The sequence below is a fragment of the Zea mays genome, chromosome 5 (genome assembly GCF_902167145.1).
Source record: "Zea mays cultivar B73 chromosome 5, Zm-B73-REFERENCE-NAM-5.0, whole genome shotgun sequence".
Lineage (NCBI taxonomy): Eukaryota > Viridiplantae > Streptophyta > Magnoliopsida > Poales > Poaceae > Zea > Zea mays.
Genome location: NC_050100.1, coordinates 25937825 through 25958262, shown reverse-complemented (window position 1 = coordinate 25958262; position 20438 = coordinate 25937825). Strand labels below are relative to the sequence as shown.

General features: G+C 42.6%; 3 protein-coding genes across 3 annotated transcripts; 2 read left to right on the top strand and 1 right to left on the bottom strand.

The window, feature by feature from the left end:
- The first annotated feature begins 1908 nt into the window (after positions 1 to 1908).
- On the top strand, positions 1909 to 2753 carry LOC103626138 (kiwellin-1-like). The gene has a single exon (NM_001397142.1). It carries the CDS (start codon positions 1969 to 1971, stop codon positions 2563 to 2565), a length of 597 nt encoding a protein of 198 aa, NP_001384071.1. The 5' UTR covers positions 1909 to 1968; the 3' UTR covers positions 2566 to 2753.
- A 5091-nt stretch (positions 2754 to 7844) lies between these two features.
- On the top strand, positions 7845 to 8972 carry LOC100285617 (FIP1). The gene is made up of 4 exons (NM_001158508.2): positions 7845 to 8037; positions 8130 to 8210; positions 8301 to 8575; positions 8684 to 8972. The coding sequence occupies exons 1-4, from the start codon at positions 7926 to 7928 to the stop codon at positions 8858 to 8860; spliced, it is 645 nt and encodes a 214-aa protein (NP_001151980.2). The 5' UTR covers positions 7845 to 7925; the 3' UTR covers positions 8861 to 8972.
- Positions 8973 to 10246: 1274 nt separating this feature from the next.
- On the bottom strand, positions 10247 to 12448 carry LOC100501193 (uncharacterized). The gene has a single exon (NM_001195980.2). It carries the CDS (start codon positions 12406 to 12408, stop codon positions 10714 to 10716), a length of 1695 nt encoding a protein of 564 aa, NP_001182909.2. The 5' UTR covers positions 12409 to 12448; the 3' UTR covers positions 10247 to 10713.
- Positions 12449 to 20438: the final 7990 nt, after the last annotated feature.

Genomic DNA, 20438 nt, shown 5'->3' with positions numbered 1-20438 from the left:
GCTTCGTCTCAGCAACAGCTTTCTTTTCTTAAGACATCTTTTCTTCGGAAATGATGAAAATGTGCTCTTAAAGCCGAAGCTTAGTGGCTCAGAAAACTTAAGAAACAAAGCAACTATTGGAAAGCAAGAGCTAAGAAAATCAAGCAAAGCAAAGTAAGTGTATCAAATGTGCTCGGGGTGAGTTCTTATTTATACGCCCAGCTCGCTCCAAGTTGGAGGGCCCCGTCTGTCATTGACTGTTGCTATTCTAGCAAAGGGAAGGTGTTTTTTCGGACCTTCGGCTTAGGGCCTTCGTGCATATCGCAATTTGAATTCGTTATTCTAACAAATTAACCTTGCGAGGGGCTACTGTTGGGGGCCTTCGTCTTTCGAAGGTCCTCAAAAACATGATTTAACAACGTTTCTGGAGTATAATATATGAACAGGTACCTTTGGACTCGGATCAGAACCATAATGTGAAGAAGTACAAAGAATGCGAAGGTTGGCGCAGAGCCGAAGCTGTGCGCAGGGGACCTTCGGCGTGACATCAGAAAAGGGAACCGACTTAAAAGGGAAAATGCTATTCAGACCTTGATGGATTACTATAGAGTCATTAGAAAATGTGAAGGGCATGAGTGTAATTTTACATGGGCTGCGTCCCGTGCCTATAAATAGATGAACAGTGCTCCCGTACTGTTCACGCTGACTTGTCATCCTGCTTTTGTGTCACGCTTGTACTTTTACCTTCTTTCAAGCCGAAGGTACATTTGTAATTTGATATCATTTCTATTTTTCCATAATGATAAAATAGAAATGGGTTGGTAATAATACATAATTGCTCATGTTATCTTTTATATTTCATATGATTCTCTATTCATTATTATATATTGCGCTTATGAAGGTATGTCCTTCATAACCTTCGTCCGAAAATCATTATATCCCAAGGGAAATAATGCTTCGAAAGACGAAGGACTTTAACGTTTAACATTTTTTGTGTTGTCTTGTTCTTAACTCATAGCATTTGAGAACAAGTCTCCAACATTATTTTTCTGTAAATCATGTGTTTCATGCACGAACTAAACATATTGAAGTTGATTATCATTTTGTCAAAGAACAAGCTTCAAAGAAATTGCTGGATATTGATTTGTTCCTTCATGAGATCAAATTGCAGAAGGCTTTAAGAAGGCACTGCCAACTCGACAATTCAAAATTTTCAAACACAATCACAACTTAGCACATTTGTGATTAAGGGAGGATGTTAGAAGAGATAAGTCATATCTGTAACACACTTGCAACCATCCAAGATATCGCTTGCCTCTAAGCTAGATGATATTAGATCAGATTATTACAGTTGTTGTTGTGGCTGAGCATATCGGATGGTATGAGCATATAATCTATTAAGCGTGTTTTATCGCTCCATATAAACACAATGGCTGTGCATGGAACATGTGTGACTGTTTCCACCAAATCTATTGCTTCTCTAATTATTTAGGCTATCTCCAGCAATATCTTCTATATCATTCGTTTACAATCTTATCTAAGTGATTCTCTATATATTCTCCTCTCCAACACTGTCCTCTATATCTCGTTCTGTATACGTAAATACTATATTGGAGACATATTTTACTTTTAATCTTGATATATACCTATTTACGATACTCTGAAATATTTTGCACATATTTTTGTTTTGCTAAATCTATTGTTTAAAGTATTAAAATAGATAGAGAAGAGAAAAGTGAAATCTATATAGAGGATTTAGTAGCGTCCTCTAAATTTAGAACCGTTTAGAAAATGCTGCGGGAGAGATAGAAAATAATAATCTCCTCTAAAATTTAGGGGATGATACAGAGAACCTGTTCTTGCAATTCTGTCGTACAGTAGTTTCTTGTGGCTCTCTCTATATATACGGGCGATCGATGTCACGAGAGCAGTAGGTGAAGGTCAGATCAGAGTATCACCACTTGGCAATTTCTCCCCCGGCACAAGCGCATGGCTACCGTCGGGGGCAATCGTGCTCTCTATGCAGTCGTCGCGCTGCCACTTCTCGCGACCCTTCTTCACGGACCAATGCGGCTGTCGCATGCCTTCCCATACCGTTCCCTACTCCAGACCTGCCAGCCCAGCGGCTCCATCCAGGGCCGTTCCGGCAACTGCAACACGGAGAACGGCTCCGAGTGCTGCAAGAACGGGCGGCGCTACACCACATACGGCTGCTCCCCGCCCGTCACGGGTAGCACCCGCGCCGTACTGACTCTCAACAGCTTCGCCGAGGGCGGGGACGGCGGCGGCGCGGCCGCCTGCACGGGGAAGTTCTACGACGACAGCAAGAAGGTGGTGGCGCTGTCAACTGGCTGGTACAACGGCGGTAGCCGGTGCAGAAAGCACATCATGATCCACGCGGGCAACGGGAATTCCGTGAGCGCGTTGGTCGTCGACGAGTGTGACTCCACCGTGGGCTGCGACAAGGACCACAACTTTGAGCCGCCGTGCCGCAACAACATCGTCGACGGGTCGCCGGCGGTGTGGGACGCTCTGGGGCTCAACAAGGACGACGGCCAGGCACAGATCACCTGGTCCGACGAGTGAGCGACTGTACCACCGCTGCACCGGCCGGGTGCGCTCGTGCAAGTGCACCGGCCGGCACGTCTCATGTTGCCAATATATAATAAGTAGTAGGGTACAGTGGTACACCCTCTAAATAATCATGCATGAAGCAGCTGTTCATCTTTAGACGTGTTTAACCATTTGCAAAATTAAATAACTGTTGGCCCCCCAAGTTCCACTTATATTATTATTGGTTGCCGTACTATATATAATGAGAAATGTTGTCCATGAAAACCACAAGTACGATTGCCAAATTGAAAGAAGCTTACAAGCACCATGGCCATTTATGCATTTTACTCACTCGAAAACTCCACTCGTAAAAGTTCCGTGCGGCCATTTGGAGAATCACGTTACAAAGAATGTGCAGTCTACTATGAAAAAAAAAGTACCCGCATCTGAAATCAGAACTAGTAACTTGTCAAAAGATCGAGAGAGAGAAAAAAAACTGTGCTGCTCTGGTCAACATGTAGTTCTTCTCCTATTTTTGTTCGTCAACTGAGTTTGGAGCCAAAGATTCACATATACTGACATACTCCATTTTTTTTATAAATTTGCCACCACAACAACCCATTGCAGTAAGAATGCTCCTGAACCGCAATGACTAGCACAGCAAGTGTCCGTCATACCTCATACACAACAGATTTGAGCCTATTCAGAATGGAGGTTACTCTTTCAGTTTCCCCCAAATCATCGCATCACAGATTCTTTGACATACCATTGGTCGCCAGTACTGCAAGGGCGGGTGAGATCCAGCGTTACTCAAGCTAAAATAAACCAGAACAAGAAGGCTCACAAGTATTCCAGGCAGATGTTAAGGAAGCGAGCATGTTGCTGGCTCTGGGAGATGATAACAGAGCCTTCTATGATCTGATCCTTGTTCAGTTCTATAGGTCCAAACAAGTACAACAGGGTCTGATAGAAAAAAAAAACAATTCTGAATCAGTATTGTGGATGTTAACGACGTAATCGTGTAGAAATTTCAACATAACCATATTACCCATATATCTTTACGTAAAATAAAATCAATATGCTACTGTGGAAAACAATCACCTGCTGCCAGTGAATGGGGGCATCCTCTGGTGCAGTTGAAAGAACAACGGAGACGTCCGGTTTTTTTCTTCTTACTACTTGGGCTGGCATTTTGGGTGTTCCCATCCGATGGTTGACTAGATTGCTTCTTGGATTTCTGGCGTGCTGGTCCATTGAACTCAACATCAAACCAAAATGTTGCATTTGAACACTACAATAGAACTGCTCATATCCTTAGTTTGTTGCCCATTACATAAACCCTGATTGGCAACTAGAGAAAAGGGTGCTTGCTTTAGTGCTTATTGATGTGTCACACAATGCACAAAACATTGATGATCGTGTTGCTGGTGTGCTTGTTGATTATGGCTTGACTAATAAGGTGTTTGTTGTTACCTTAGACAATGCATCATCTAATGCTTCTGCCATGAGGTTGTTTAGACCTATACTGTCACCATTTCTAGGTATTGATAATATTGGTAATGGTGATGAATCCCAACCCTCCATTTCTATATTCTTGCATCAGTGTTGCGCTTGTCATATTATCAATTTGATAGTTAAAGAGGCCATAGATGCCCTTAAGAATTTGATTGAAACATTTAGAACTGCAATATCTTTTTTAAACTCTTCTAATCAGAGAATTGGTGCATATAAAAGTTATTGCATTGTTACTAATATTAGGCCTAGAAAATTTCAGTTGGACATGGAGGTAGGTGGAACTCTATATATCTGATTCTTAAGCATTTGTTTTCTCGTAGGATCCCTTTCACTACTTCCATTCATGCAAACTATCCTAGGGCTGAAGGTGACCAATTTATTTTAACTGATGGCCATTAGGTTATTGGAAAGAAAGTACTTAAATTTCTTGAGCTCTTTTATGATTCTACAGTTGCATTGTCTAATGTTTATTATCCTACATCTCCACTTATGCTTCATTTTCTTGATAAGATTGCTATACATCTAAAGAACTATGATAATGACACTCACATCAGACGTGTGATTCAACCTATGACTGACAAATATAATAAATATTGGCGGGACATACCTTTACTCTTTTGCATTCATCATGGACCATAGAGCTAAAATGAAAGCTTTCAGTAGAGTGCTTAGAAGGTTGATGAACCTGACTAGTACAGATTATGCTGCTTATCAGGTTAGCACTAGAGCTAAGCTTACTGATGTTTATAATAAGTATGTAGACAAATATGGATCCGTTAGGTTGAGAAGGGATGTCCCTCCTAACTTGTCTGGTAAGAAAAAGTCTGCTTGGGATGAAATTTATTATGATGATGATGATGATGATGATGGTGGTGTGGGTGATTTTGGTGGTATGCATTCTTTTGCTTCTACTCTAAGCATTGCTAAAGATACCTCTGCAACTGCTCTGCTGCATGCTGCAAACTCTTCAACTTCTAATGCTTCTGAACTCATTTCTTACTTGGATTGTGACACTGTGAACCAGTTAGCTGATGATTTCAACATTTTGCACCGGTGGCATCAGCACAAACTCACTTATCAAGTACTATCAATCAATTATGGCTAAAGATATTTTAACTATTCATGTGTCTACCATCTCTTTAGAATCCACTTTTAGTTTAACTGGCAGGATCATTGACGGGCGGAGGAGGAGGTTAAAGTCTGATGTGATTGAGATGTTGACATGCATTAAAGATTGGAAGGATGCTAGAGCAAGGATGCAACACATGTTGGATGACAAAGAGTTTGAAGAAACATTTAAAAATATTTGTCTTGATTCGTTTCTTTGTGACCATTTGTGTAATGGAATTGTAATATTATGCACCTGGATTTTGTTTGATGTAAGGACAATGAACTTTTTGATGAGGTGGGTTATACTCTTTTTTCCTGTCTAGGGTTTCTCACAAAACTCAGTTTTTATTTTTAATGAGACAGCCATTGCACTGCAGCTCATGATAAAACTGTTTTCATAAACATAGCAATTTAAAGTTTTATTTCTTATATGTTTGATGTTAGAAAGTGACATTTCTGACTAGTTTTCTTACGAGACACTTAGTACCGTGCTAGCACTAGCACTGCTGAGTCACCGTGCCTAAGCCGATGATCCGTGACGTGCCATATGGTGCCGGTGCTGGCGTGCTAGTGCCGTGCGGGCGGCCGGTTGGTCATCTATACTGCGAAGACGAAGACGCGGACTCGCCCTAACGCAGCGCACTGCACATAGCCACAACGTCGCCGCATTGCCCGTCACCCGCCCGCCCGCCCTGAGGGTTCCCACTTCCTAGACGCAGAGAGGCTGACCAGCTCCACAGTTCATCAAGTAAGCACTTTTAAATACCCATCTTTCAAATTCTGAACAATGGACTTTGCCGCAGCCCACATGGCCGCATGTCACTACGTCAGATCAAAAGCGACAAAGGTCAGATAAAATATCTCTAATATAACACAACTATAAACCAACACCAACCAGTGGCTTTATCGAGCAATATCACCTCTCCGACGGGGCTGAGTGTAGGTTCAATGCATGTCAGGTCAACACCTGGCATGGAAAATGGAAAGGAGACCTGAAACAAAGCAAGATCATTATTATATTCTTCGGTCCCGACTACTTGACACGTCAGATGAGTCATGTTACACATCATTCACGAGTCCGAGCCCATTACCTGGGCCACCATGTTCCTAAACCATGAACCTGACAGGGAAAGTTTGTTTTAAGATTCACAATGCTGTGTCCCACAGGCGCAAGTGAAAAGGCACACTGGTGTCCGAGTCACAGCTAAAGGGAGGATCTTGAGCCGAAAGGCTCAGCAGAACATATTTCTTTTGCTTGGCATTGGTCAGCAGTTCAGTATTAAGGAATGGTAAATTACTGCAAACAGCTTTGAACCTTTTTTTTAAAAAAAAAAAGGGAACAGCTTTGAGATATGAAGAAAACAAACTCGTGAGGTGATGCAAGCATGGCATTGTTGATGCCAAATAGTCAACTTCACATATCATGGATCAGCAAGGCCATACTGAACTCAAAAAGGTCAAATTACTACATTAGCAGTACTGAAAACATTAAAGCATCTGTGTTTCTCCCTCACAGCGTCAGTAAGTATGGTTTGATTCTGAATATAATTACACAAATATGTGTCGATGAGTACACAGCAGAAAGCATCTTTTAGTTCCTGCTACTTTTCTGCTCCACACTAATAAGACCCGACCCTGTTTGTTTCACTCCTAAATTATATAAGCTGAATTATTGTGGAATAGTAGAAAGGTAAAATATCACTTTGGAATCATAAATAAGCTGAAATAAGCTAACCAATGCTAACTTATTTCAGCTTATTTGTGGCCTAAAATTGATATTTTACCCTCCTATCCTTCCACCATAATCCAACTTATATAATCTAGAAGAGAAACAAACAGGACCTAAGTAGCAGACTATCAAACCCACATTTTCAACACACGGATGCCATTCATCTTGTCATATAAACTAACCATGTGCACATTTTCCTAGAATAGTTGAGATTCCAAAACATCCTTCACAAGTATGCATGAAAGGGAAACATGTACCATAGCGGAACCAAGTGTATACCGGTAGTTTGGTTTCAGGTTTGAACTAGCCACGTGGTTTTTTTACTTTCTTCGTCCCCACTCTCCATGAACCTATTTCCTGAGATGGGAAAAAGAGTCAGTTATGCACTACGTGTCATAGACTAAGGCCCTGTTCCAATCTCGCGAGATAAACTTTAGCAGCTTTTTTTTAGCTACTTTTAGCCATTTATAATCTAAACAAGAGAGCTAATGGTGGTAATTGAAACTAAACTTTAGCACTTCAATTCATATAGCTAAAGTTTAGCAGGAAGCTAAAGTTTATCCCGTGAGATTGAAACGGGGCCTAACTTAAGAGTTCATTATACTATTAGCAAAACCTAGATTTTTCACTCATCGGAACTTTACAATTTACGAAAGCAACTATCAGCTTGTCATCAACAGCCTCGTCAGCACCCTGTGCTAAGCATTTAGCAATAGAAAGTGTAGTAGGGAAGGAAACCATTGGCACCTCCTCATTGGCTGCGCTGAAAGCTCCAGCTGTTCTGCTCATGCCCATTCCTTTGTCAAGAAAGCGGGACTTGCTTTTGTCCCCGATGAGGCGATGATGAGTATGCAGCATCAAGTGCTGATTCGGTTACACCACATTGTTCCCTGGAATAAAGTTGCCTTTTTGGTGGCTTCACCCTATAAATGCCCCCCATATGGCTCAGACTCTGGGCACTAGCAGGCATCCACTTCTCACAGGCTAAGAGAAGTCTCCTAGCATCAAAGCAGATTTGCAGATAGACCTTCTCCAAGCCATGGAGACTTTCACCCAGGAGCATGTCATTGGAATTCCATTGACTTCGTTTGCATATGCCGATGAGGAAAGACAAGGAAAATCTTCCTGTTCTGCCATGGTTCATAAAAAAAGTAAGAATCTCGCAACCTGCTTCCCCAGTGCTTCATTTGAAAGAGAAGAAAAACTGTGCCAATACTTACTTGATATCCTTTCGATGATACAGATAAGAAGAGTTCCTTCATTCATCGGATGAACAAACTGAGCCATAAAACAGATAGCTACATGCAAGGATTCAAAGAACACTGTAAGAATCCAACCATTGTCCTTTTTCACAAAGTTGTGTTATGTTGATAAAATAAAATGTTTCATCACTGATAAATCTTTTCCTTTGCAGTAACCATGGGACCAAAAATTTCAGAAACTATAAAAGGGAAACTAAGCTTCGGTGCAAAGGTTCTCCAAGCTGGCGGTATTGATAAAGTCTTCAGAGAATACTTTGCAGTTGAGAAAGATGAGAAACTACGGAAGGCTTTCCAGTGCTATCTTTCAACCACAGCTGGTCCAATAGCTGGAATGCTTTTCATCTCAACTAAGAAGATTGCTTTCCATAGTGATAGGCCTTTGAGTTTCACGTCTCCTAAAGGAGGCAGTACAAGGGTGCCTTACAAGGTAATTGAAGCAAAATCTCTTCGTCAATATGCATACCTGAAGTTTATCAGATATAAAATGTGACCTCAAGATGTCGGACAAAGCTAATAAAATATGTACCTTCTGCAGGTGTTAATCCCCACAGAGAGAATGAAAAGTGCTTCAGTGCGGGAAAATTTATACAATCCAGATGAGAAGTATATTGATGTAGTCACTGTTGATGGCTTTGATTTTTGGTTCATGGGCTTTGTCAGCTATGAGAAGTCATTCAAATATCTCCAACAAGTAATTATGGAGCTGAGATGATGCACACAGTTTTGTAACGTGAAACATCATAGATACCATGTTGATATGGTATATGTACATTGAAGAGATAGAATTGATCTATCACATTGATTGTGAAGCAAAGTTTTTCAACTATGTCCTTGAATATTCAGTATTATCAAATGCATTGACCGATCATACTAAACGAACTAACCAATCAGATCCTGTCGGTACCTTTTTTACTAACCAACCGGTTATCTTAGACTGAAAGATTTATCTTAAGAGAGAGAGCTCTCAACAGGAACTTCCATTTAAAAAATATCTGGACAGGGAAATATGCATAACTAAAGGTCTCACCCTAAGTAAAGCGTGCAAACAGCTTTTCTAATTCAAGGATATGACAGTTCCAGCCAAGGGCCTGTTAGCTATCCTGTGTGTTCATGTTCATTGTGTCTAGGTTCAGTTTTTAATGCTACTAGATTTTCAGCTCGTACCTAATGATAATAATAGGCAATGATAGGAGTTATGACTGCAGTAATTAGGAGGATACCATGGGCAGGTGTATTAGCTATATATATGATAAAATGGTGAGGACAGAGAGCTGCATCAACCGAGGGAGAGAGAGGAGGGGATTTCCTAGGTGCTTGTGATAAACATAAAAGACAGAGGGAGTGATTCCCTGGTGTTGATACCAAAGACAGAGGGAGCGACTCCCTAGTACTCCCTCCGTTCTTTTTTATTTGTCGTGTTTTAGTTCAAAATTGAACTAGTGGACGACAAATATTCGAGAACGGAGGTAGTATTTGTGATAAAAACTGAAGACAGGGAGTGATTTCATAGTGTGTGTTTGCGATAAACACTGAAGAAAGGAGAGGGAGTGATTTCCAACAGGGCCAAGCTAGAGCTTAGTCGACTCTGGTGGCTCACTCCAAATACACGTTCCCATATGGTCAGACAAAATTTTGATTTTTTGTCCAAATTGGACTTTTCATAAAAAAAACTTTTTGGCAAAATGTATTAAATAACTCAGTTCCACTTGGTCTCATTTTCCAGTAACCTCCCATAGCTAGTCTTACTGGAGTGTTAAGCCAAATATGTTAGTTAACTGAGCACTAAAGGTTTTCAAATATCAATTAATCGAGTTATGTTATAGAATAAGAGAGAGAGAGAGAGACACTAGGGTTCAATTTCATCAGGCACCTGAAGCTTACCTGACGTAGTTTTGTAAGTTTGTACATTAATTCTCAAGGATCAGATTGAATTCTTCAACACTTGGTCTCATTTTCCATTTTTTGTCCTTGAGATTGTTATATCTGGTTACTGTATATTTTGTCTGCAACATCAAAAGTGTTATATCTGGTAACTGTACGTTCACATACAGTTGCAATGTGACATCGAAGTAAAGTATAAGCATTGTGAAACAACCAGCTGGCAAGAATGTGAACTGTATCCTCTCTATGCCGATGGAAGAAAGAAGTGGTGGATAAGAGTTAATCATCAGTAATCTCCACAGGAACACCTCACATTCACAAAATGGTGGAACCTTAGAATTATGTCTAACAATAATATACCTGCTTTCTACCTTAGAAATGAACTTCAATGCAGAATGGCAGTCTACACAAATCTGCAAATTCTTCTTCACAATGATTGGTTTTGTAGCTGGCATGCTAATCCAAGCAAAAGTAACGGCCATTCTCTCACTGTGATAGTGCAGAAGCCTCTCGTTTTTTTTTCTATCTTCAAGGTAAAGTGGCAAGGAGATTATGTCTGCCACATAACCTTCCTCCTTTATCCTTTTGGAGAGTTTCTCAAGTTTTTTATATATCTGCTCTTGCTGTGAGTGAGTGTGACTAAACCTCAGATCCAAACACACGTGTTTTCTTGTTAGCATCGACCTAGCTAAAACCAGGCAGCTTTTTAATACTGATATCCTTCATTGACTTCTTGACTGCCTTCACATCCTCCCATTGGCCCAATGATGTGTATATCCCAGAAAGGGATATGTGAATACCGGTGTTATTTGGATCAAGTTTCATAAGATTCTGAGCAGCAACCTCTCCCAACTCCTTGTTTCCTTGCATACGGCATGCTCCAAGCAAGGAGCACCAAGCATAAGCACTGGGTTTGACTGGCATCTCACTTATGAATTTTTCTGCTTCATCTAGTCTCCCAGCTCGACCATACATATCAATGATACATGAATAATGTTCTGCTTTAGGCTCAATACCATGTGCATCCTTCATGGAGTGGAAATATCCCAGTCCTTCGTCCACTAATCCAGCATGACTGCATGCAGTCAGCAGGCAGACAAATGTAATGTGATTTGGCCTGATACCACTTGAGGTCATCCTATCAAAAGCTTGGATTGCTCCCCACCCATGACCGTGCTGCGCATAAACATTTATAACCGCATTCCAGGCAATCTCAGTACGGTATCCAATCTCATTAAATAACTGAAGGGACAAACTAATGAGGCCACAATTTCCATACATATACACAAGGGTGGAACCAACAAATGAGTCACTGATCAAATTTGTCTTGAGCACTTGAGCATGCAGCTGGGCACCTTGTTCGAGCAGATCATGCATGGCACAGCCCTTAATCATGCTCGCAAAAGTGAATTCATTGGGCTCAACACCTTGCCTCCCCAACTCAGTATATGTCTCAAGAGCCTCCTCAATACGACCTGCCTCAACGTAACCGTCAATCAGTGAGGTAGCTGACACAACATTCCAACCTCCAGGATCAATACTCACCACACGAGAGGCATTCTCCAAATCCCCAGACTTAGCATACATGTCCAGTAACGCATTCCTCACAACAGTCTCCAGTTCAAACCCAGCCTTAATTATACAACAGTGCAGGCTTCGACCAAACCATCCATCCTTGAGCCCTCCCGATGCACTCAATGCACTGCAGAAGACATGTTGGTCAGCTCCAACCAGGCCCTCACATTTCATATCCCGAAAAATCAGAATGGCGGCCTCTAGGCTCCCGTTCTTCGCGTAGCCATCGATCATGGTAGTCCAGGTGACAGCATCCTTTTGCGGCATTTGATCGAACACCCTACACGCCTCGTGAAGGAGGCCGCACTTGGAGTACATGTCCGCGAGGTTGCTCGCGACGAAGAGCTCATTGTCGAAGCCAAGCCTGATGCCGATGCAGTGCAGCTGCGTGCCGGGGCGCGGGGCGGAGAGTGCGGCCGCGGCGCGCGCGGCGCTGGAGAGCGCGAACTGAGTGGGGGCGATATGCGCACGGCGCATGGCGGCGAAGGCGGCGAGCGCGTCGTGGTGCATGGAGTTCTGGACGAGACCCGAGACGAGCGTCGTCCAGGAGACGAGGTTGGGGCGGGGCACGACGCCGAACACGCGGACGGCGGAGACCGCGTCGGCGCAGTGGGAGTACATGGTGATGAGGTGGTTGGCGAGGAAGGTGGACGCGGCGGCCGCGCCGGTGAGCAGGAGGCGCGCGTGTAGGGCGCGGCCTCGGCGGATGTCTCCGGTGCGGCCGCACGACTGGAGGAGCGCGGCGAAGCGGAGGGAGGCGGCGGCGGCCGGCGGGCCTGCTTTCTGGCTCCGCAGCTTTCTCATGCGTGTGCTGGAACAGAAGTGGCAGTGAGAGACGCCGCGTAGGGATGAAAACGAGACGGCCCTTCCGATCATGTACCGTCCCCTGTCGAATAACCAGTTTACGGCTGCAGCAGTTTAAATCGTCGATTCTAATTCAAAGCGAACAATTTTTCATTCGTCTTGAATTGTTCGGAAACTCATTCGAAACAATATGAAAATAATTTAGCTACCTTTTCGGTCATTTTCGTATTTTCTTTTCGCAGTCGTGATAATACCTTTTTTATATAATATAAGATATATCTAGTATATAATTTATACAAATTTATAGATTTTTATTGTGTTTAAATAAATGAATAAAAGAAAACAAAATTATAATTACTCTAAATGATATGAATGATGAAGAAGAGTTGCTTGTGTATTTTAATATTTTAAGAATTAGACAATATATCACTTTATTATGTATTTATAAAAACTACGAAATATTTGTCTTTTCGACTAGAGTTTATCGTTTTCGATATTTTTTAATAACCGACTAATTTGATCATGTACTTCTACCATTGATTTTACGTTTTCGTAATGTTAAAAAATATAAAAACATAATCAATCTAGCTGTTTTTTATCTTCTTCAACCGTTTTCATCTCTAACGTCACGTGTACTTCGACAGACGTTTTAGGCTATTTTACAACTATTTTGTTTTTATTATATACAAACGTTTTGTAGTCTTTTATTAACATGGCAGTCATAACTAGCATAATTGCCGTTGCAAACGGGTGATGAACTGATGATTAGAGCGCATTCGCGGGAAAGAAAATTTGATGGACCTTTCACTTAAGGGTCTAAATGCTTCCTCGTAAAATGGTAGGGCTCTAAATAAATATTAGTTTAAAAATAAATATAAATAGAGCTCGATGCTAATTATTCTTAAATTTTATAGTGTAAAATTTAGAACTTATTGTCACCTACCTTTCACAGTCATCATCTCCACCACGCCTGTTCCACACTAATTAATATTCAAACATTCGACATTACATAAACTAAGCTTTAGTGTTTGTTTGGTTGTTTTATTTCATGGAAAAGTTTAGTTTATAGACTAAAATTTAGTCTCTAATCTGTTTGGTTCCAGGAATCATAAAAAGGTTAAATACCCCTTATCATTCTCCTGTCATTAGTACGACTAAAATAAATTATAGGCAAAAAGGTAATTAATATGATTTAGTTCCTTTTAGTCACCTTTCGAGGGACTAAGAACTTGTTTGCCTATTTAGGTATAGAATGAGACTAAAATAGATGGTAATGGGTAAACGAAAACCCGACAAGTTTTATCTGGTATAGAAGCGGGTGTGGAAGCATTTTGTCACCCGCATACGTTATTAGGCGAGATCATCTACCCATCGAGTATATCATGTATGGGTTGGGCTATGTAGTACCGATACCGCATACCCGTAGCCGTACGTAATTTCTACCCGCCAATTTATATACACAGTCCGCTATTCCCCAGCAGCCCAACTCGCAAACTATGGCCGTGGGCCGTGTGCGTTGTGACCGTTTGTGCGACCATGTCACGGACGTGATGGACAAGCACAAATAGAGATAGCAATGGGTACCCGAAAATCGAAACCCGGTGGGTTTTTACCCTATTAGGGTACGAGTTTAGGTCAAAGTTTGGGTCAATTTTCATACCCATGGATTTATTAATGGGCATAAATCTATACCCGACAGGTTCATGGGTACGGGTTTGTTCCTACAATACCTAAACCCGTGAACCCGTGGTTTTTTTAAACTCGACCAAACCTAGTGCATATTGTCATTTTATTTTTATAAACGAACAACAAACTTGTTATATCCCTATTTACTTTCTAATTTTTAGAAAATGGTGAATGCATAAGTAGTTGGTGAGAGTGTTGCTTGCTTACTATTATAGTTTTTACTAGCGTTATATATGTGGTGGATGGATAACTTAGTGCAAGGTCACTTGATTATACAACTTATTATTTGTATTTTATTCTCTCTACTAATAATTTTTATACCAAATCATGAACTTGTTGTTCATCACATAATTTTGGACCATGATCTCATAATCATTACGATACTTATTGATTATGAGAAGAACAAGCATATTGAAGATAAAACCCGCGAGTAACCCGTAGATACCCGCTAACCCGATGGGTATGGGTTTGGGCAAATTTAAAGCCCGTTATAGTTGTTTTTAATGGGTATAGATATTTTTCACGGGTACAAGTTTGAGATGACAAAATCCAGCGGATTTGTACCCGTTGTCATCTCTAAACACAAGCAGCTAAGACTGCCTCCAGCAATATACTGTAAGTGGTCCGCTACGGTATATATAGTGTTTTCTATCGTCCCTAATTAATTTTGGTGGTTGAATTGCCCAACACAAATAATTGGACTAACCAGTTTGCTCCAGTGTATAAGTTATACAGGTGTTAAAGGTTCACACTTAGCCAATAAAAAGACCAAGAGTTGGATTCAACAAAAGAGCAAAGGGGTCAACCGAAGGCACCTCTGGTCTGGCGCACCGGACTGTCCGGTGTACCACCGGACTGTGTCCGGTGCACCAGAGGACTCCAACGCAAACTCGCCACCTTCGGGAATTTCCAGAGGCGACTCCGCTATAATTCACCGGACTGTCCGGTGTACACCGGACAGTGTCCGGTGCGCCAAGGAAGAGCGGCCTCAGGAACTCGCCGGCTTCGGGAATCTCCAACGGCTTGTCCGCTATAATTCACCGGACATGTCCGGTGTGCACCGGACTGTCCGGTGCAACTCCGGAGCAACGGCTATTCAGCGCCAACGGCTACCTGCGACGCAATTAATGGCGCGCGCAGAAGTCAGGCGCGCCCATACTGGCGCACCGGACAAGGTACAGTGCATGTCCGGTGTGCACCGGACATCCAGGCGGGCCCACAAGTCAGAAGCTCCAACGGTCAGAATCCAACGGCAGTGATGACGTGGCGGGGGCACCGGACATGTCCGGTGTGCACCGGACTGTCCGGTGCGCCATCGAACAGACAGCCTCCCAACGGCCACTTTTGGTGGTTGGGGCTATAAATACCCCAACCACCCCACCATTCATTGCATCCAAGTTTTCCACTTCTCAACCACTTACAAGAGCTAGGCATTCAATTCTAGACACACCAAAGAGATCAAATCCTCTCCAATTCCACAAAAGGCTTTAGTGATTAGCGAGAGAGATTTGCCGTGTTCTTTTGAGCTCTTGCGCTTGGATTGCTTCTTTTCTTTCTCACTTGCTCTTGTGATCAACACTCAATTGAAATCAAGGCAAGAGGCACCAATTGTGTGGTGGCCCTTGCGGGGAAGTTTTATTCCCGGCTTTGATTTGAGAAGAGAAGCTCACTCGGTCCGAGGGACCGTTTGAGAGAGGGAAGGGTTGAAAGAGACCCGGCCTGTGGCCTCCTCAACGGGGAGTAGGTTTGCGAGAACCGAACCTCGGTAAAACAAATCCGCGTGTCACACTCTTCATTTGCTTGCGATTTGTTTTGTGCCCTCTCTCGCGGACTCGTTTACATTTCTAACGCTAACCCGGCTTGTAGTTGTGTTTATATTTGTAAATTTCAGTTTCGCCCTATTCACCCCCCCTCTAGGCGACTATCAATTGGTATCAGAGCCCGGTGCTTCATTAGAGCCTAACCGCTCGAAGTGATGTCGGGAGATCACGCCAAGAGGGAGATGGAGACCGGCGACAAGCCCACTACGAGCCAAGGGAGCACTTCATCGGAAGAGTCCCGCACCAAGAGGAAGGAGAAAAAGAAGGACTCCTCCAAACGGAAGGAGAAAAGATCTTCTTCCTCACACCACAAGGAGAAGAAGGAAAAATCTTCTTCCCACAAGTCGCATCGGAAAGGCGACAAGCACAAGAGGATGAGGAAGGTGGTCTACTACGAGACCGACACTTCATCAACATCCACCTCCGACTCCGATGCACCGTCCGTAACTTCTAAGCGCCAAGAGCGCAAGAAGTTTAGTAAGATCCCCTTACACTATCCTCGTACATCTAGACATACTCCATTACTTTCCGTTCCATTAGGCAAACCGCCAACCTTTGACGGTGAAGATTATGCTAGGTGGAGTGATTTAATGAAATTTCATCTAACCTCACTCCACAAAAGTATATGGAATGTTGTTGAGTTTGGAGCACAGGTACCATCCGTAGGGGATGAGGATTATGATGAGGACGAGGTGGCCCAAATCGAGCACTTCAACTCCCAAGCCACAACCATACTCTTGGCCTCTCTAAATAGAGAGGAATACAACAAGGTGCAAGGGTTGAAGAATGCAAAGGAAATTTGGGACCTACTCAAGACCGCGCACGAGGGTGATGAACTCACCAAAATCACCAAGCGGGAAACGATCGAGGGGGAGCTCGGTCGCTTTCGACTTCGCCAAGGGGAAGAGCCACAAGACATGTACAACCGGCTCAAGACTTTGGTGAACCAAGTGCGCAACCTCGGGAGCAAAAAGTGGGATGACCACGAGGTGGTTAAGGTTATTCTTAGATCACTCATTTTCCTTAACCCCACTCAAGTTCAATTAATTCGTGGTAATCCTAGATATACTCAAATGACCCCCGAGGAAGTTATCGGGAATTTTGTGAGCTTTGAATGTATGATCAAGGGCTCCAAGAAGATCAACGAGCTTGATGAACCCTCCACGTCCGAAGCACAACCAGTGGCATTTAAGGCGACGGAGGAGAAGGAGGAGGAGTCTACACCGAGTAGACAACCAATTGATGCCTCCAAGCTCGACAATGAGGAGATGGCTTTAATCATCAAAAGCTTTCGCCAAATCCTCAAGCAACGGAAGGGGAAGGATTACAAATTCCGTTCCAAGAAGGTTTGCTACAAGTGTGGTAAGCCCGGTCACTTTATCGCTAAATGTCCATTATCAAGTGACAGTGACAGGGATAACGACAAGAAGGGAAAGAGGAAGGAAAAGAAAAGGTACCACAAGAAGAGGGGGGGCGATGCCCACGTGTGCCGCGAATGGGACTCCGACGAGAGCTCCACCGACTCCTCCTCCGGCGAGGACGCCGCCAACATCGCCGTCACCAAGGGACTCCTCTTCCCAAACGTCGGCCACAAGTGCCTCATGACAAAGGACGGCAAAAGGAAGAAGGTAAAATCAAGATCCTCCACTAAATATGAAACCTCTAGTGATGAGGATGATGCTAGCAATGAGGAGGATAACTTGCGCGTTCTTTTTGCCAACCTCAACATGGAACAAAAGGAAAAACTAAATGAGCTAATTAGTGCCATCCATGAAAAGGATGACCTCTTGGACTCCCAAGAGGACTTCCTAATCAAGAAAATAAAAAGCATGTTAAGGTTAAAAATGCTTATGCTCTAGAGGTAGAAAAATGTGAAAAATTGTCTAGTGAGCTAAGCACTTGGCATGAGACCATTAACAACCTTAGAAATGAAAATGCTAGATTAATTGCTAAGGTTGATTCTCATGTTTGTATTGATTCAATTCCCGATCTTAGAAATGATAATGATGAGTTGCTTACTAAGATTAAGGAATTGAATGATTCTCTTGCTAGCCTTAGAGTAGAAAATGATAATTTGATTGCTAAGGCTAAAGATTTTGATGTTTGCAAAGCTACTATTTCTGACCTTAGAACTAAAAATGATTTGTTGCATGCTAAGGTTGTTGAACTAAAATCTTGCAAACCCTCTACATCTAACGTTGAACATGTTTCTATTTGTACTAGATGTAGAGATATTGATGTTAATGCTATTTATGATCACATGTCGTTAATTAAACAACAAAATGATCATATAGCAAAACTAGATGCTAAAATTGCCGAGCATAACTTGGAAAATGAAAAGTTTAAATTTGCTCGAAGTATGCTCTATAATGGGAGACGCCCGGGCATCAAGGATGGCATTGGCTTCCAAAGGGGAGACAATGTCAAACTTAATGCCCCTCCTAAAAATTTGTCTAACTTTGTTAAGGGCAAGGCTCCCATGCTTCAGGATAACGAGGGTTACATTTTGTACCCTGTCGGTTATCCCGAGAGCAAAATTAGGAGAATTCACTCTAGGAAGTCTCACTCTGGCCCTAATCATGCTTTTATGTATAAGGGTGAGACATCTAGTTCTAGGCAACCAACCCGTGCTAAGTTGCCTAAGAAGAAAACTCCTAATGCATCAAATGATCATGCTATTTCATTTAAAACTTTTGATGCTTCTTATGTGCTTACTAACAAATCCGGCAAGGTAGTTGCCAAGTTTGTTGGGGGCAAACACAAGGGCTCTAAGACTTGTGTTTGGGTACCCAAAGTTCTTGTGTCTAATGCCAAAGGACCCAAAACCGTTTGGGTACCTAAAGTCAAGAACTAAAATTGTTTTGTAGGTTTATGCATCCGGGGGCTCAAGTTGGATACTCGACAGCGGGTGCACAAACCACATGACAGGGGAGAAGAAGATGTTCTCCTCATATGAGAAAAACCAAGATCCCCAACGAGCTATCACATTCGGGGATGGAAATCAAGGTTTGGTCAAAGGTTTGGGTAAAATTGCTATATCACCTGACCATACTATTTCCAATGTTTTTCTTGTAGACTCTTTAGATTACAATTTGCTTTCTGTATCCCAATTGTGTCAAATGGGCTACAACTGTCTATTCACTGATATAGGCGTCACTGTCTTTAGAAGAAGTGATGATTCAATAGCATTTAAGGGTGTGTTAGAGGGTCAGGTATACTTGGTAGATTTTGATAGAGCTGAACTCGACACATGCTTAATTGCTAAGACTAACATGGGTTGGCTCTGGCATCGCCGACTAGCCCACGTTGGGATGAAGAATCTTCATAAGCTTCTAAAGGGAGAACACATTTTAGGATTAACAAATGTTCATTTTGAGAAAGACAGGATTTGTAGCGCATGCCAGGCAGGGAAGCAAGTTGGAGTCCATCATCCACACAAGAACATCATGACGACCGACAGGCCACTGGAGCTCCTACACATGGATCTATTCGGCCCGATTGCTTACATAAGCATCGGCGGGAGTAAGTACTGTCTAGTTATTGTGGATGATTATTCTCGCTTCACTTGGGTGTTCTTTTTGCAGGAAAAATCTCATACCCAAGAGACCTTAAAGGGATTCTTGAGACGGGCTCAAAATGAGTTTGGCTTAAGGATCAAGAAAATAAGAAGCGACAACGGGACGGAGTTCAAGAACTCTCAAATTGAAGGCTTCCTTGAGGAAGAGGGCATCAAGCATGAGTTCTCTTCTCCCTACACTCCACAACAAAATGGTGTAGTGGAGAGGAAGAATTGAACTCTATTGGACATGGCAAGAACCATGCTTGATGAGTACAAGACACCGGATCGGTTTTGGGCCGAGGCGGTCAACACCGCCTGCTACGCCATCAACCGGTTATATCTTCACCGAATCCTCAAGAAGACATCCTATGAACTCCTAACCGGTAAAAAGCCAAATATTTCATATTTTAGAGTTTTTGGTAGCAAATGTTTTATTCTTGTTAAAAGAGGTAGAAAATCTAAATTTGCTCCTAAAACTGTAGAAGGCTTTTTACTAGGATATGACTCAAACACAAGGGCATATAGAGTCTTTAACAAGTCCTCAGGACTTGTTGAAGTTTCTTGTGACGTTGTGTTTGATGAGACTAACGGCTCTCAAGTAGAGCAAGTTGATCTTGATGAGATAGGTGAAGAACAGGCTCCATGCATAGCACTAAGGAACATGTCCATTGGGGATGTGTGTCCTAAGGAATCCGAAGAGCCTCCACATGCACAAGATCAACCATCCTCCTCCACGCAAGCATCTCCACCAACTCAAACTGAAGATAAGGCTCAAGTTGATGAAGGGCAAGATCAAGAAGATGAGCCACCTCAAGATGATGGCAATAATCAAGGGGGAGATACAAATGATCAAGAAAAGGAGGATGAGCAAGAACCAAGGCCGCCACACCCAAGAGTCCACCAAGCAATCCAACGAGATCACCCCGTCGACACCATCCTCGGCGACATTCATAAGGGGGTAACCA

Bases quoted from the DNA above. Each gene is read 5' to 3' on its own strand.
- LOC100285617 (NM_001158508.2), top strand. From the start codon at position 7,926: ATGGAGACTTTCACCCAGGAGCATGTCATTGGAATTCCATTGACTTCG. The intron at 8,211-8,300 runs GTAAGAATCCAA...TTTCCTTTGCAG, and splicing joins GCAAGGATTCAAAGAACACT to TAACCATGGGACCAAAAATT. The intron at 8,576-8,683 runs GTAATTGAAGCA...TACCTTCTGCAG, and splicing joins GTACAAGGGTGCCTTACAAG to GTGTTAATCCCCACAGAGAG.
- LOC100501193 (NM_001195980.2), bottom strand. From the start codon at position 12,408: ATGAGAAAGCTGCGGAGCCAGAAAGCAGGCCCGCCGGCCGCCGCCGCC.
- LOC103626138 (NM_001397142.1), top strand. From the start codon at position 1,969: ATGGCTACCGTCGGGGGCAATCGTGCTCTCTATGCAGTCGTCGCGCTG.